Consider the following 14,432-nt stretch of genomic DNA (forward strand, 5'->3'; position numbering starts at 1 on the left):
CAGCAGAGGCCAACAAAATACCAGCATGTAATTAATATTTGCTGAATGAGGCCAGGAGGGGAGAGTAAGTAGAAGAGGCAAAGGTCCACCCCAGAGTCTGACACCTCTTTTAGGCTGGGGTTTCCCAGTCTCAGCACTATTGACATTTTGGACCAGATAATCCTTTGTTGTGGGAGGCTGCTCTGTGCATTATAGAATGATAGTGTTTAGCAGCATCCTTGGCTTCTACTCACACTAGACACCAGTAGCACACACGTCCTGCTCACCCCAGTGTGACGACCAAAAATGTCTCCAGATACTGCCAAATATCCCCTGGGATGGGGAAGGATTGCCCTTGGTTGAGATTACTACGTTAACTCTATTTTTCAAACACCAGATTCTGGTCTGGACAACAGAAGGCAATTCCTGGTCTAGATAAAGTAGGATTATGCTGTCACATTATGAGAGAATACACAGTCATAGCTAACTTCCAATTATAACTGTACGAATTTATTTATACTCACCCATCTCTGTTACAAACAAAACATTGTGCATTTTGTAAAACTATTTTTGCAAAAGTATAAAGCAGAAAGAGGAAAAATAGACTTGGATTTATTGGGAATAGCTGAACAATATGGCAGGTTAATTGTTTATTCATATTTGGCAGGACCCTTTGTGGTCTCAGGCTTCAAGTGGCCAGACAAGTTCCTCATCTCCATGACCAGGTGACCAAGAAGAACCCTCAAATCCTGCATTTCTTTGAGGAGAACTCCCATCTGGTGATACAGATGGGGGTCTGGCACCTGCAGACAAGAGGAGAAGCCTTTATCCTTAGAAGAAGGGGTAGACAGTGGAGGCAGAGGTCCAGGGGGCTCTGTAGAAGTAGTTTCTGGAGCAGCTGGTTTCTGAGGAGCTGGCTTCATGGTGGGGGATGCAGCAGAGCTGGAAGGACCTGGATTGTGCGGTAGGAAACACATATAAGAGTGAAGTCTTACTCTAGCCCTACACTCATATTCCTGCTCTGTCTTTCTTATTCTCTGAAAGTCGCTGGCAGGGCCCAGGTTCAAATTTGAATCTGAAGATTGGTTACCTCTGCTTGAACAGCTTCATCAATGAGGCCTCATCATTAGAGGACTATGGATATTAGCCAGTTCCTCCTCTTTCAAGGCAGCATCAGATTCCTGCTGCATGCTGGGGTAATCGGTCCTAGGTCAATCTCTTATTGTGTATGATATTAGTGTAATTCCTTGTCCTTGTGTCAGCCTTCAGTGTTTTGAGGACAACTCTGCTGGTCCCTTGAGTCACCTCCTCTTCAGGATGAGCATCTCCCCTCCCTTCCATTATTTTCCTTATGACATGACTCAAGTCCCCTCACTTCCCTGAACACCTGCTCTGGGTATATTTCAAGTCAAGTGCAGCCCTCTTAATGGGGGTCCCAGAATTGAGCATAAATTCCAGACTACTTTACCCTCACTCAAGATACTATATTCCTACAAATGCCCAGAGTTCCTGCAGGGAGTATATGATCTACAGGGCAGCAGCTATAGAGCTGGCTCAGGTCTTGCTTGGGTGGGGTATGCATCATGGTCCCAGTTTGTGCTTTCTTCCATCACCAGGGACTCTGGCTTATTGTTCCTGCCTCCTATGTATCCTTTCTTAACCTGCTTACACTGAGCCGTAGCTCATCGATCCAATCATCCTATCTCTCCCTCCCCACCTTTTTACACACACACCGAACAGACACATACATACTAACTCACCCTGAACCCTGATCTCAACCTTGGGGCTCTGCTTCCAAATTTGGTTGTCCTCAGTGGCTGCTTCACACCAGTAAGACCCTGAGTGGGCTTCTGAAGCTGTGGGGATCTGGAATTCCTGAGGAGGGGCCCCTGCTGCGCACTGTCCTGCTGTCTTTGTAGAAGGAGAAGAGGAGGCGGGCGGCTGACCTCTGCAGGGGCAGCTCTGTCTGACAGCTCAGGGTCACTGGGCTTCCCTCTTGGGGCACTGCTGAGGGTGTAGCTCTGAGAACTGGGGCTGGAAACAGTTCTGGAGAAGAGAGAGGTGAGAAAGAGTAGCTCAGCCATCCTGTATTCAGGTGGACCTATGACAAAGAAAGAACCCCAGTCACACTTTGTTTCTCCTATTTCCATACAGGAGTTCTCTTAGAAAAATTCCATTTGAACCTTTCAGGTCCTCTCTCTTTTCAAGCAGACAGGACTAGAAAAGATCCAAAGATGGGCAAATCTGACAATAGTCCAGATGTCCAGCCAGTGAACATTGGGAAGTATAGATCTGTAGGATGAAGCAGTAGAAAACGTGCTGAATTTGGAGTGGAGCTGAATGATTTGAAAAGGCAATGCTGAGATACTGCCCCTCCTGAAGCCCACCTTGGACATTTGCCAGCAGCCTGTCCCTTAGACCTTCAGTGATCTTGCCATCTCCAGGGAAAGACATTTTGTCTCTCCCCACCTGCCTCTAGCTCTTACCTTGAACTGTGATAGCCACAGGAGATGCTGTTTCTGGGCTCCCAGGACCAGGACTACTGAAGGTAGCACTGCAGTGGTAGTGCCCGCTGTCTGCCTTTTGTACCACCGCGATGGAGAATTCTTTCTTGGGTCCAGGGGAACCCAGGGCTGAGCCGTCCCGGTAGAAGGTAACCTGGGTCAGTGGCCAGTCTTGCCAGGCTTGGCAGCGTAGAACCAGTGGGTCTCCTTCAAATATGGGCCTGATTGGACTTTGAAGGATCAGCCAGTCTGTGGTCAAAAGCAAGAGCTGAGTGTGACCCACTGCCTTCTTGGGAGCTCCCCCAGAGCTGCCCACCACAGACCCCGCTAAACTTTCTCTGAGGGGCCAGGTAACTCTCACCCCTGGTTGGGAGTATGGAGCAACTTCTCTAAGGCCCAGGACAGGGGGCACCCTGGCTTCTGTGGGCTGAAAATGGGAAAGAAGATATCTCATTCCATAGCCAGTTTCCTGAGGGTACCTTCCTGTGGGCTGTGGGCTGAAAGGGGAGCTTTGGGAAATGGGAGAAAGAGCAGGCCTGCACTGGTCAGTCCTTCCCAGGACCTCACCATAGGATACAACCAGATGGAAGGGTTCACTGAAAGTGTAGCCCTTGACCTGGAAGTCAACTTCCCCTGGGCCCGGCAGGTCATCATCCATGTGGCAGCTGCTCTCCTGGGTGCTGACAGGTCCTTCACACTGGAGTGCCTCCAAACTGGCCACTGAAGGGGGGCATGGTCCGAGAAGAACCGGAAAATGACGCTGTGACTTAGAGAAGGAGGACAGGAAATTGCCCTCCACAAGGGCTCCTCCCTCTCCTTAGGGAATCATGCTTTTTAGAGCAGAATAGGAAGACACCAAAAATCTTTTTTCCAAGAGACCCATATGGGTCTCTCAGAAGGGTACTTTTGACTTGATTCTCTGGCTTCCAGGTGCTGTCAGTGAACCAACTGTGGATTGAGGAAGGGGCGTGGGGAAGAGAATGGTGAACTCACCAGCATGACATCCAGCTGCAGTTGCAGGAAACCAGAGACCAAAGACAGTGAGGACCCCAGAGCCGGCAGACACAGGACAGGAGGCAAAGGGAGGTGATCAGATTGTAACATTTGCTGTTTATCCTGTGCCAGACACTGCCAGGCACTTTCACACCTTATCTCATGACACAAATCTTCACAAGGTATGTGATTTCACCCCCATTTTATAAATCTTAAATAAACAGGCTTAGAAAAGTCAATTAATATGCCCCAAATTTAAAAAGCAAGTAGGGAGCAGAGGAATAAAATTAGGTATGTCTGAGTACAAAATCAGTGTTCTTCTCCCTTCACTGTGTAGACATGATGTACTTCAGTCCTCAGAACTTCCATGGGGACTTTCTTCCATACTTTCATTCTCCCAAAATTCACTTGGCTCTTCATCCTTGAATATGTTGTCTATCACATCGCTTTTAGTAACTTCTTCCTTGGTCATTCCTTTTTCAGCTATGTCTGCCTTGATGGCCTCTGTCCCTTTTGCCCTGGCAATGGTACTTCTCTCTACCCCGACCCTCTACTTCCAGTGTGTACTGGTAATTATGGGGCAGTTCTTTCTTTGCTTTGGGATTGAAACTAAGAGTTACAGATTTCTCACCACATCTCCTCAATCTATCGCTTACCTCCATTGTTGACTCAGGCAAGGTAAATTTCTCCCCTCTCCATGACTACTTCTTGTCCCTCTTAATGCCACTCCCCTTCTTCTGGCCTCATGGCCATTCACATATACTCAGTGTTTCACTCTGTCCTTTCCTGTGCCACTTGCTTTTGTTCCCTTCCACTCCCAAAGGCCCAATACGCTTCTTTGATCTTGTAACTTCCTTTAGCAAGGCCCCTCTCTACTTCCGAATTTTCATTATATCATTACCAGGTGCTTTCTTTAGATCCTCTGTCAGCTCCCTTCATCACTGTGCTACCCCTTTTCAGTTCCTCCACTGTCACTCGACTGGACTCAGCCTCCTTTCCTTTTGTGAAATAAAATGTCGTTGGGCTACCAGGCACTTTCACTCAATCAACAATGTGGGAGGTATTATTATTCTCATTTTATGAATAAGAAAATTGAATTCAGAGATATGAAGTGACTTTTCCAAAGTGACAGAGAGCTAATAAATAACAAAAGAGGAGCTTGAAACCAGAGCATCTGATTCCATGTCTGGAGTTCTTGCCACAGGACCTTTGCTGTATCTTAATACAGTCACCCAGTCTTGTTTCTGTGAGTTCAGTAAAACAATTCAACAAAACTATTGTGCGGGCATAAGTGCAGGGGCTGAGAACTCAAAGATAAAGAAGATAAAGTGAAAAACAAAAACAAAAAGGCATTGTCCTTGCCTACAAATAGCTCTCAGTTCAGTGGATGGCACAGGCATATGAAGAGATTGTTTCAGCATGAGGAAGAAAGTAATAAGAAAGAATTATCACAGGCAGCCATCAGAGCAGAGAGGAGGGCTCAAGGATGATTTCCTGGTAAAGATGACACCTAAGCTGAGTCTTTAGGGGTGCTTAGAAGTTTGTAAGTGAGAGAGGAATAGAGGGCAATGGAGAGAGCTTATTTCAAGTAAAGGTAGCAGTATGAGCAAAGCTTCAGAGACAGGTAAGAGTCTGGTGTGTGAATGTGTAAATATAAGCAGGTTGGGATTTATTGGAGCATAAATTTCAAGACTCAAAGGGTAAAAGAATAGGCTGAAGAGGTTAAATAGGGGTCAAGTTATGAGGGGGTGGGGCTTGAGTGCCACGATAAGGAGCTTAGGCTGGCAGACTTAAATTTTATAAATCACTCTGGCTGCAGAGTGCAGAATTTATTTCAAGGACACAAGGCTGAGACATGGAGATTAATTAGGAAGTTATTAGACTAGCGCAAGTCAGAATTGATGAGGGCTTGTCCTGGGATACCATTACTTATGTTTCAGGGAAAAGACTAGCTCTAAGACCAATTTAGAAGGTAAACTTTGCCAAACTTGGTAAGTGATCATGTGTAGAGGTTGAAGGAGAGGGAAGAATCTAGGTTGTCTCTCCCAAGTTTTTGGCCTGGATGTCTGGGTGGATATCATTAACCAAGATCAGAAATAGTAAAAGATGAAATTAGGAGAGGAAGGGGCCAAGAGGACAGATGAGTTCAGCTTTAGTCACCTTGTACTGAGATACCTGTGAAACATGCAAGTCTTGTGCAAAGCTTGATGTTTGATTGTGCATCTCAAAAGCATGATCAGGGTTGGAGATATGATTTAGAACTCTTTGTTATAGAGTTGCAGTGGTAAAAATTATAAAGACAAATAAACTCACTAAGAAGATTTTGAATATAAAGAAAAGTAGAGAAGCAAAGATGCAACTGTAGAAAACACCAGTTCTTAAGGGGAAGAGAAGAGAAGCTACCAAAGGGACCAAGAGAAATATGTGGAGTACAATGAGAAAATGGTACATGGAAGCCAGGGGAGTAGAGATGCTGAGGAAGATTAAGTGATCATCGTGCGCAATGCAGCAGAGTAGTCTAGCAGGATAAGAATTTGAAAGTGTGCAACACCACTGTAATGGTCATTGCACCCTGGTCAAAACTAATTGCAGTGGAAGCCAGACTGTGAGAGTGGAGGAGTGAGTGAAAAGTGAGGAAGTGGAGATAGTTAAGTGAAGACTACTCTTTTAAGAGATCTATCTGAGAAAAGGAAGAAAAGAGTTGAGATTGTATTTAAAGAAGGCATTACAGTCAAGGAGACTTTCAGGATGGAAAAAGTTTGTAGATTTTTATATTCAGAATGAGTCATTCAGTCCTGTACACCAAACTCTCTTTATATCAGTCCTTCCTATCCCACCTGAACACTGCTTCTCTGGAGGGCTGAAGTTACTCCATGCTTCTTTCCTTTGGAACCGTTCCACAAAGTCAGGCATATCTCCATTTCCATACATTCAAACATTTTACTTACCCAGTAGCATCTGGGCTGCCCAGAGCATTGCAGGAGAGAAGCAGAAGGCCCCAGCCGTGAGGACGCAGCCGAGCTTCATGGTGACTGTGTTTAGGTCTCCAGCTTCTAACACACTGATTTTCTTTAGCATGAAACCTCTCAAATTAGAAAAGAGGAAGTAAATCTAACTGTCTGATCTCCCCACATCTGGACCCTATTTTCAACTTTGTGATCAGCTTTTATCATTCAGATTGGCCAGGTTGGTCCCAGCATCATCAGTACCCTCAGGGCTATGGATGAAGTGATAACCCTCTCAGTTGTTCAAGAATTCCCCTATAAAGCTCAGAGCCCTTCCAAAGCATGTAATTGTCTGATATCCCACTAGCCTTCACACTCTGGAAATGGTCAGTGCAACAATCATCCACTTCACTGGTGAAACAACTGGGGACAGGAGGCAGGAAACTGCTTGAAGGCTACAAAGAAAATCACCGTGAGAGCAATGATGAGAATTCAGGTGTCCTGCCCTGTCCCGTTCCAAGGTTTACAGGTTTCTAGTATGCTGGAGCCAGACAGAAGTGGAAAGAAAATTGGTAATGACACCAAATTAGGTATCAGATTAGTCCCCTGGTAGGCTCTTACCATCCAAAGCCCACCCAAGTTTTTACATAAATTTCTCTACACCCATGTCTCAACTCTCTGCCTCTGCTGCATGACTAAGGCTATTCAGTCTCAGTGGAAATCTGAGAAAAAGGCAGAGAGAGTCCCTTGGGAAAGAGCAGAGGGGGGGGAAAAAGAAAGTCGATTTCCAGAGGACCCAAAAGTAAGACCAGGGCTCAGGCTCATGGCCAAAGCTCAAGCCACTGATCCTGAAGAAATTAGAGACAGGAGGCATTCGATAGCTTGAGAAACCTGAGGAGACTCAGGAATAGGGGCGATATGGAAGCCACAACATCTCTCTTCAGCTCCAGGGGAACTTATGGGGACCACTGTCCCTGCCTCTAGATGGTGGCTGTTTGATTGAGGTCTCCTCAGTGGCAGAGCCCATGCCTCTTTTCACAGGGGCCACAATTCTCTCCCCTCCCCATTAGGACACCCACCAGGCCCTCAGTTGGTTACTTGGAGTTGAAATGAGCCATCAGAAATGGGGGAAGTCAGTCCTGCATGAAGGCAGAGGAGGGCCAACATGACCCTTCAACTGTGCAAAAAGCCACAGGTTAGAACAGACATATTAGCAGCAGAGACATGAGAGAGCGGATATTTCTCAATCTAAAAATAAGCATTTAAAATAAATTTTCCATTATCTGAGAGACAAATATTCTTGTGCAGGTGGCCCCAAGGAATCCAGTGGGAATAGGGGGTTAATATGGGTGGAGCAGAGGCAGTGAGGCAGTAAGCCTTGCAGGTGATATGATGTGAAAGAACCAGCAGCCTCAGAAGAGGAAGAAAAGTTGAGGCCAGCCCTAAAGAAAATTAAGAAAGTGAAATGTGTTTAGAAGGACCTCCCTCTGTCCCTAACACTCTCTAAAATATAGAATCTCAGTGTTAGACAGAACTTTAAGGGGCTTCTAAACTAACACCTCAAATCTTTCCCTTTTCATGCCACCCCTTCCCCTTTACTGCCCTTGCTGTCCTATTGCACCTGGATGGAGACCCGCATCTGTACATACCATCTGCGTCAACTCTCACAGGATCCCATTCTCAATATAGAAAGCAAAAAGGCTTCTGAAGATATGAAGTGAAGCTATCATATTCTTTACACTTAAATTTCATCTAAGCTTCTGGGAACTCTTACTCACTTGAAACCTGATCCATGAACTACTTAGAACAGGTGTAATTCACTGGGAAAAGAGCAACACTAGGCCTGCTATGTGCTTGTGGAGACTGACCTCCGTTCCTTGAATTAGTTGCACCATCCAGATCACCCCAGAGCTCTCACAGGGAGATGGAGTAAGTCCTCACCCTCATCCCATCCCAATACCAGTTAGGCCTTTGATATCTTCCCAAGCTGCTCCTGGCTTATCACAAGTGGGCTGACACTTTTCTTTATTTTTGAGTGGATAAAAAAATATTCATAAAAGATGTGAAGGTATAAAGAATGATGGTGCAATGCAGACTTTTGTAATCTCACCCAGTTGAGGAAATAGAATGTTACCATTTGCCCTGAAGTACCATCTGGGTCCCTTCTGATTATATCTGCTTCCTTCCTTCCTCATGATAATCAACCACGATTCTGATCTTGTATTTATCACTCCCTTTATTTTATAGACGTAATAATTTTTCACTTTTGAACTTTTAATAAATTGAGTAATATTCTATTTATTGAGACTTTCTTCTTTTTATCCTGTGAATTTTTTTATTAGCCTTATGCTGGGCTTAGACAAAAGGTTCTTTATTCTTTATATGGCATCCCTCAGTTCAGATGTGTGTGTGTGTGTGTTTCATGTTTATAGACTATTTTTTACAATAGTTTTAGATTCACAGCAAAATGGAGACATCTTTATCAAAAGGTACAGAGAGTTCCCATATCCTCCCTGACCTAACATATGCACAGAATCCCTCAATGACATCCCCCACCAGAGTTGGTACATTTGTTACAGCTAATAAACCTACACTGTGGGGAGAGTATAGCCAAGTGGTAGAGTGCATGCTTAGCATGCACGAGGTCCTGGGTTCAATCCCCAGTACCTCCACTGAAATAAATAAATAAACCTAATTACCTCCTTCTCCACAGAACAAGCAAACAAACAAAATCCTACACTGACACATCGTAATCACCCAAAGTCAGTAGTTTACATTAGGGTACTTTCTTGGTGTTATATATTCTATGAGTCTGAACAAATGTGTAGTGACAGGTACCCATCATCATGATGTCATACAGAGTATTTTCACTGCCCTACACATCCTCAGTGCTCTGCCTATTCATTCATCCATTCTCTCTGGCAACCACTGTTCTTTCTACTGTCTCCACAGTTTTGCTTTTTCCAGAATGTCATATAGTTGAAATCATAAAGTGTATAGCTTTTTCAACTGGTTTCTTTCACTTAGCAATATGCATTTAAGTTTCCCCAAGTCTTTTCACAGCTTGATAGCTAATTTCTTTTTAACTCTAAATTTATTTATTCTCTCACCTACTGAAAGACATCTTGGTTACTTCCAAGGATTGGCAATTATCAATAAAGCTGCTATAAATATCCATGTACAGGTTTTGGTGTGGATATCTGTTTTTAACTCCTTTGGGTAAATACCAATGGGCATGATTGTTGTATTGTTTGGTAAGACTATGTTTAGTTTTATAATAAAGTACCAAACTGTTTTCCAGAGTGTCTGGACTAGTTTGCATTCTACCAGCAATGAATGAGAGCTCCTGTTGCTTCACATCTTTGTCAGCATTTGGTGTTGTAGGTGTTCCAGATTTGGGCCATTCTAAATAGGTGTGCAGTAGTAGACTTGCTTTTTTAAAAAAATTCAATAGTATGTTCCTGAGATTCAACCTGATATTCTGTGTAGCTACAGTTAGTTAATTTTCACTGCTATGAAGTATTCCATCATATGATTATGCAACAAATTGTTCTACTGACAATGGATGTGAGTGTTATTTTCAAGTTTTTGCTACTGAAAATTGTGCATCTATAATCACATGTAGGTATAAGAGTTTCTCTAAGACACATATGAGTGGAATCTTCTCATTAACTTGTAGGAGTCTTTATACATTCTAGATATTACTTCTTTGTTAATTATATGTGTTAAAAATATTATTCTATTTGTGGCTTGTCTTTTCATTTTCTTTAGTGATTTTTAAGTTCACTTTATTGTGCTAAGGGCTGAGGTTTAATTTTTACATATGGCTACCAATTATTCCAGCATCATTTGTTGGAAAGATTATACTTTCCTAATTGAATTGCCTTGGCATCTTTATCAAAAATAAATTGGCCAGATTTCAAAATTGTAGAATAGATAAACAAGATTATACTGTATAGCACAGGGAAATATATAAAAGATCTTACGGTAGCTCACGGAGAAAAAAAGGTGACAATGAATATATATATGTTCATGTATAACTGAAAAAGTGTGCTCTACACTGGAATTTGATACAACATTGTAAAATGATTATAAATCAATAAAAAATGTTAAAAAAAAAAAGAATGATACTTGACTTCACATCAGAAGCAACAGATGTCACCAAGAGAAATCATTTTTAAAGTGTTTAAAGAAAACCAATAAAACTTTCAAGCTAGCTTCTTAAAAAAAATGAAAAATAAAAATAAATAAATTGGTCATATATTTGTGATTCTATGTCTAAATTCTCTTCAACTTTGTTCTTCTTTTTCAAACTTTCAAAAGCTATTCCATATAAATTTTGCATCTCTATGCAAATATTTTTACAGTTCCATATAAAATTTAGAAACAGCACCTCAATTTCTTAAAAAAAAGTCTGTCGGCACTTTGATTCCATAGGTCAATTTGTAAAGCATTGACATCCTAACAATACCAAGTCTTCTGATCCATGATTAATCCATGAATACAACATACTCTCCATTTAAATCTTCCTGAATTTCTCTTAGTAGTTTTTAGTATATATATCTTTCACATCTTTTACTAAATTTATCCCTAAGTATGTTATATATTATTGATGTTATTGTAAATGGTATTTAAAAAATTAATTTTTGATTATTCATTATTAGTTTATAGAAATACTAACAGTTTTGTATATTGACCTTGTAACCTTGTTGAACTCACTTATTAGTCATAAGAGTTTTAAAATATAGATACTTTGGGATTTTCTATACAGACCAGTAGGTCATTTCCAAATAGGGACAATTTTATTTCTTCCTTTCCAATCTGTGCATTTTAAAGTTTTCTTTTTATTGCCTTATTTCACTGGCTAAAACTGTCAGCACAATGTTGAATCAGAGTGGTGAGAGCAGACATCTTCACCTTGTTTCTGATCTTGGGTAGAAAGCATGTAGTTTTTCACTGTTAATGATGTTAGATGTAGGTTTTTGTATATGCTTTTTATCAGGTTAAGAAAGTTTGCTTCTGTTCCTGCTTTTTTTTTTTTTTTAATCATTACTGGGTGTTGAACTTCGTCAAATGCTTTTTCTGCATCTGTTCCTTTTTTACTGTATTAATACTAGTGAATTACATTAAGCGGTTTTTGGATATAAAACCAACCTTGCATTAGTCAAGATGTATTGTCTTTTTTTTTTATACTGCTGGGTTTGCTAAAATTTGGTTTAATATTTTTGCATCTATGTTCATGAGAAACACTGGTCCCCAGATGTCTTTTCTTGTAACATCTTTGCCTAGATGTCTGAGTTGAGAAGTGTTCTTTCCTCTTATTTTCTGGAAAACGCTGTGTAAAGTTGGTATTATATATTTCTTAAATGTTTGTTAGAATTCACTAGTGAAGCCCTCCAAACCTCAAAGTTTTTATGTGGGAAAGTTTTGGTAATATATTCAATCTCTTCAATAGATATAAGACTATTGAGGATATATATTTCTCCTTGAATAAACTTGGATAGTTTGGTCTATCAATGTATTTGTACATTTTGTCTAAGTGTCAAATTTATTGGCATAAAGTTTTTCATGGAATTCTTTTAAAATCCTTTTCTGTCTATAGCAGCACTGTGGCTACTGAGTGCCCGTATCTGCAAATCTATAGGATCTATAGTGATGCCACCTATCTTATTCCAAAGATTTGACAAATGTATTGCAGCACACAAAGTTACTCCTCACATCTTGACTTGGCTTGTTTTTATATTTCTTCCAAGAGAAAGAAGGAACAAAGGAAGAGAGAGAAGAGAGAGAGGGAAGGGAGAGAGGAGAGAGGAGGGGAGGAAGGGAAAAGGGGAGGACAAGAAGGAAAAAAAGAAAAAATACTCTCAGGTCAGTTTCAGGTTGCTCAAGCTGGATGTCTCCAGACATGCCAGACATGAACTGACATGCCTCTCTTTGGATGCCTGTTTCACTCACAGTTAAAGTTTTAGAACACACATTCAGAAAACGTGTACAGAGATGTTCTGAGCTCTCAGATGTACCAGACCTCTCACCCAATTTCTCTTCCAGGGAGCAGTTCCGAAAGAAAACCAGTTTCTTACCCTCAGGAGACTAGAAGTATGGGAAACTCACCCGGCTGCCAGGTGGGCCTCGTTTCCATAAAGAAAATATATTCCTGGAAGATAATGCCTGGAGCTATTCCTTATATAATCTGATTGCTGGCAGCAAATAAAAGAATATTTCATAGAGGATAGTGCCCTGGGCTCTTTCTCCTTGAAAAATTTAAACAGCTTGAAGTACTTGGGCCACATTAAACAATTATGTGTGTGTGTGTTTGTGTGTGTGTGTGTGTGTGTGTGTGTGTGTGTTTTCTTACTCTCTTTATGATGGCTCTGCAGATTCATTCAGCAAAACAGAGTTATTCTGAGCTGGCAGGAAGTACATCACAGAGGCAAGCAGGCTCTTGCTGCAGCCCAAAATGATGCCCTATCTCCCTTCTCTTTGCTGCCTTATTTGGGCCTGTCAGCACAGAGCACAACCTGCCACTCTCAGCCTCACATTAATTTATTTGTTAATGAATTGAAATGTCTCTCAGTTTCTTTGTTGAAGTGGACTATCTAACAAAACCACAGCCTTTTTCCCCCAACACACATGACTGAGAAAGTGAACATTTCTGTAAGCGCTTCCTATTTGACGAAGCAAATTTACAAGCATTTATTCTGTGCAAAAATACAGATATGTCAGTTACATTAAGATAGCCAAAAGTGTAAAACATTTTAGATCTTTTGATATTTTATCAAAGTCTTCAGGTGAACATCTTATCAAACTGGATTCTTTGAGCCAGCTTTATCATGCAGAAAGGTAATGCTCCCTCTCTTGAGTCAGGAGAAAGGAGACATCTCATTCATCTCTTTCCAAGGCTCCTTTTATTAGGTAGGAAGACTTGCATTTTTAACATTAAAACCAGCAATTTTATTGGATAGTACTATAAGCAAAAAGAAGGCCTATAAAATTCTATGTTACTGGTAGAAAAGATGTAGAAATGAATAGAGTTTTACTTCATAATAGAAATACAAATCACATAGAACACTGAGCTTCCAAATGTTATTTATAATGATGTATGCTTATTGTAGAAAGTGTAGAAAACACAGAAAAAGGAAATAAAGGGGAAACAAATCACACATAATTCCTCCCTCTAGAGAGTTTTCCTATGGAGAGTTTGGTTGGATCTTTTCCCCTCAAAAAGTTCAGGAGGAAAATATAAACCATGATTAACTCTATGATTGATAGAAAATATAAGTTTAAGTATGCATATTAAAAATGTAAAGCTTCAGACATCTCCTGGGAATACACGTAAGAGATACTTTTCCCTGTTTCTCCTGCTAAGTACAACTAAACATCCTGGACATTATGTGTAAAACAAAAATAAGATTCTTAAACACTGGGGAGAAGAAAGTAGATCAACTAGAGACCTTAGGACCTGAGGAATGACACAGTGGTGTGTTCCCTGGGTTTTCTTTTTGCTTCCTCAAATTTGGAGTTGAAAATCAGCAACCCAGAATACTAATGACACTGACAAAAAAAAAAAAAAAGCCCCAGGGAAAGAAGTCTGTTCTCTCTAGCCAGAGGACTAGAAAAGGAACAGCTTAACATGACCAAAACCATTCAGACAATAAATGTTCCACTCCAGCAACATCACAGGAAAACTGTGGCTCCACAATACCCACAAAAGCATCAGATAAAGTAAACTTCAGAGCAAAGAATATTACCAGAAACAGGGAGGGACACTGTATAATGATAAAAGTGTCAATCTACCAAAAAGATCCTACATTTATATGTAGCAAACAATAGAGCTGCAAAATACGTGAAGCCAAAATGATAGAATAGAAGGAGAACTTGACAAATCCATAATTACAGTTGGAAGCTTAACACTTCTCCCCTCAACAATCAATAAAACAACTAGACAGAAAAGTAACAGGATACAGAAGAACTCAACAACACCATCAACCAACAGAATCTAATCAATATTTTT

General features: G+C 41.1%; 1 protein-coding gene across 1 annotated transcript; it reads right to left on the minus strand.

Annotated features, from left to right (window-relative positions):
• Positions 1-473: 473 nt before the first annotated feature.
• On the minus strand, positions 474-6,687 carry FCRLA (Fc receptor like A). The gene is given in 7 exon segments (XM_006173152.3): positions 474-931; positions 1,740-1,854; positions 1,856-2,025; positions 2,466-2,732; positions 3,051-3,203; positions 3,477-3,491; positions 6,425-6,687. Coding segments are annotated over 7 exon segments (1,152 nt in total). The 5' UTR covers positions 6,555-6,687; the 3' UTR covers positions 474-629.
• Positions 6,688-14,432: the final 7,745 nt, after the last annotated feature.

The sequence above is a fragment of the Camelus ferus genome, chromosome 21 (genome assembly GCF_009834535.1).
Source record: "Camelus ferus isolate YT-003-E chromosome 21, BCGSAC_Cfer_1.0, whole genome shotgun sequence".
NCBI lineage: Eukaryota > Metazoa > Chordata > Mammalia > Artiodactyla > Camelidae > Camelus > Camelus ferus.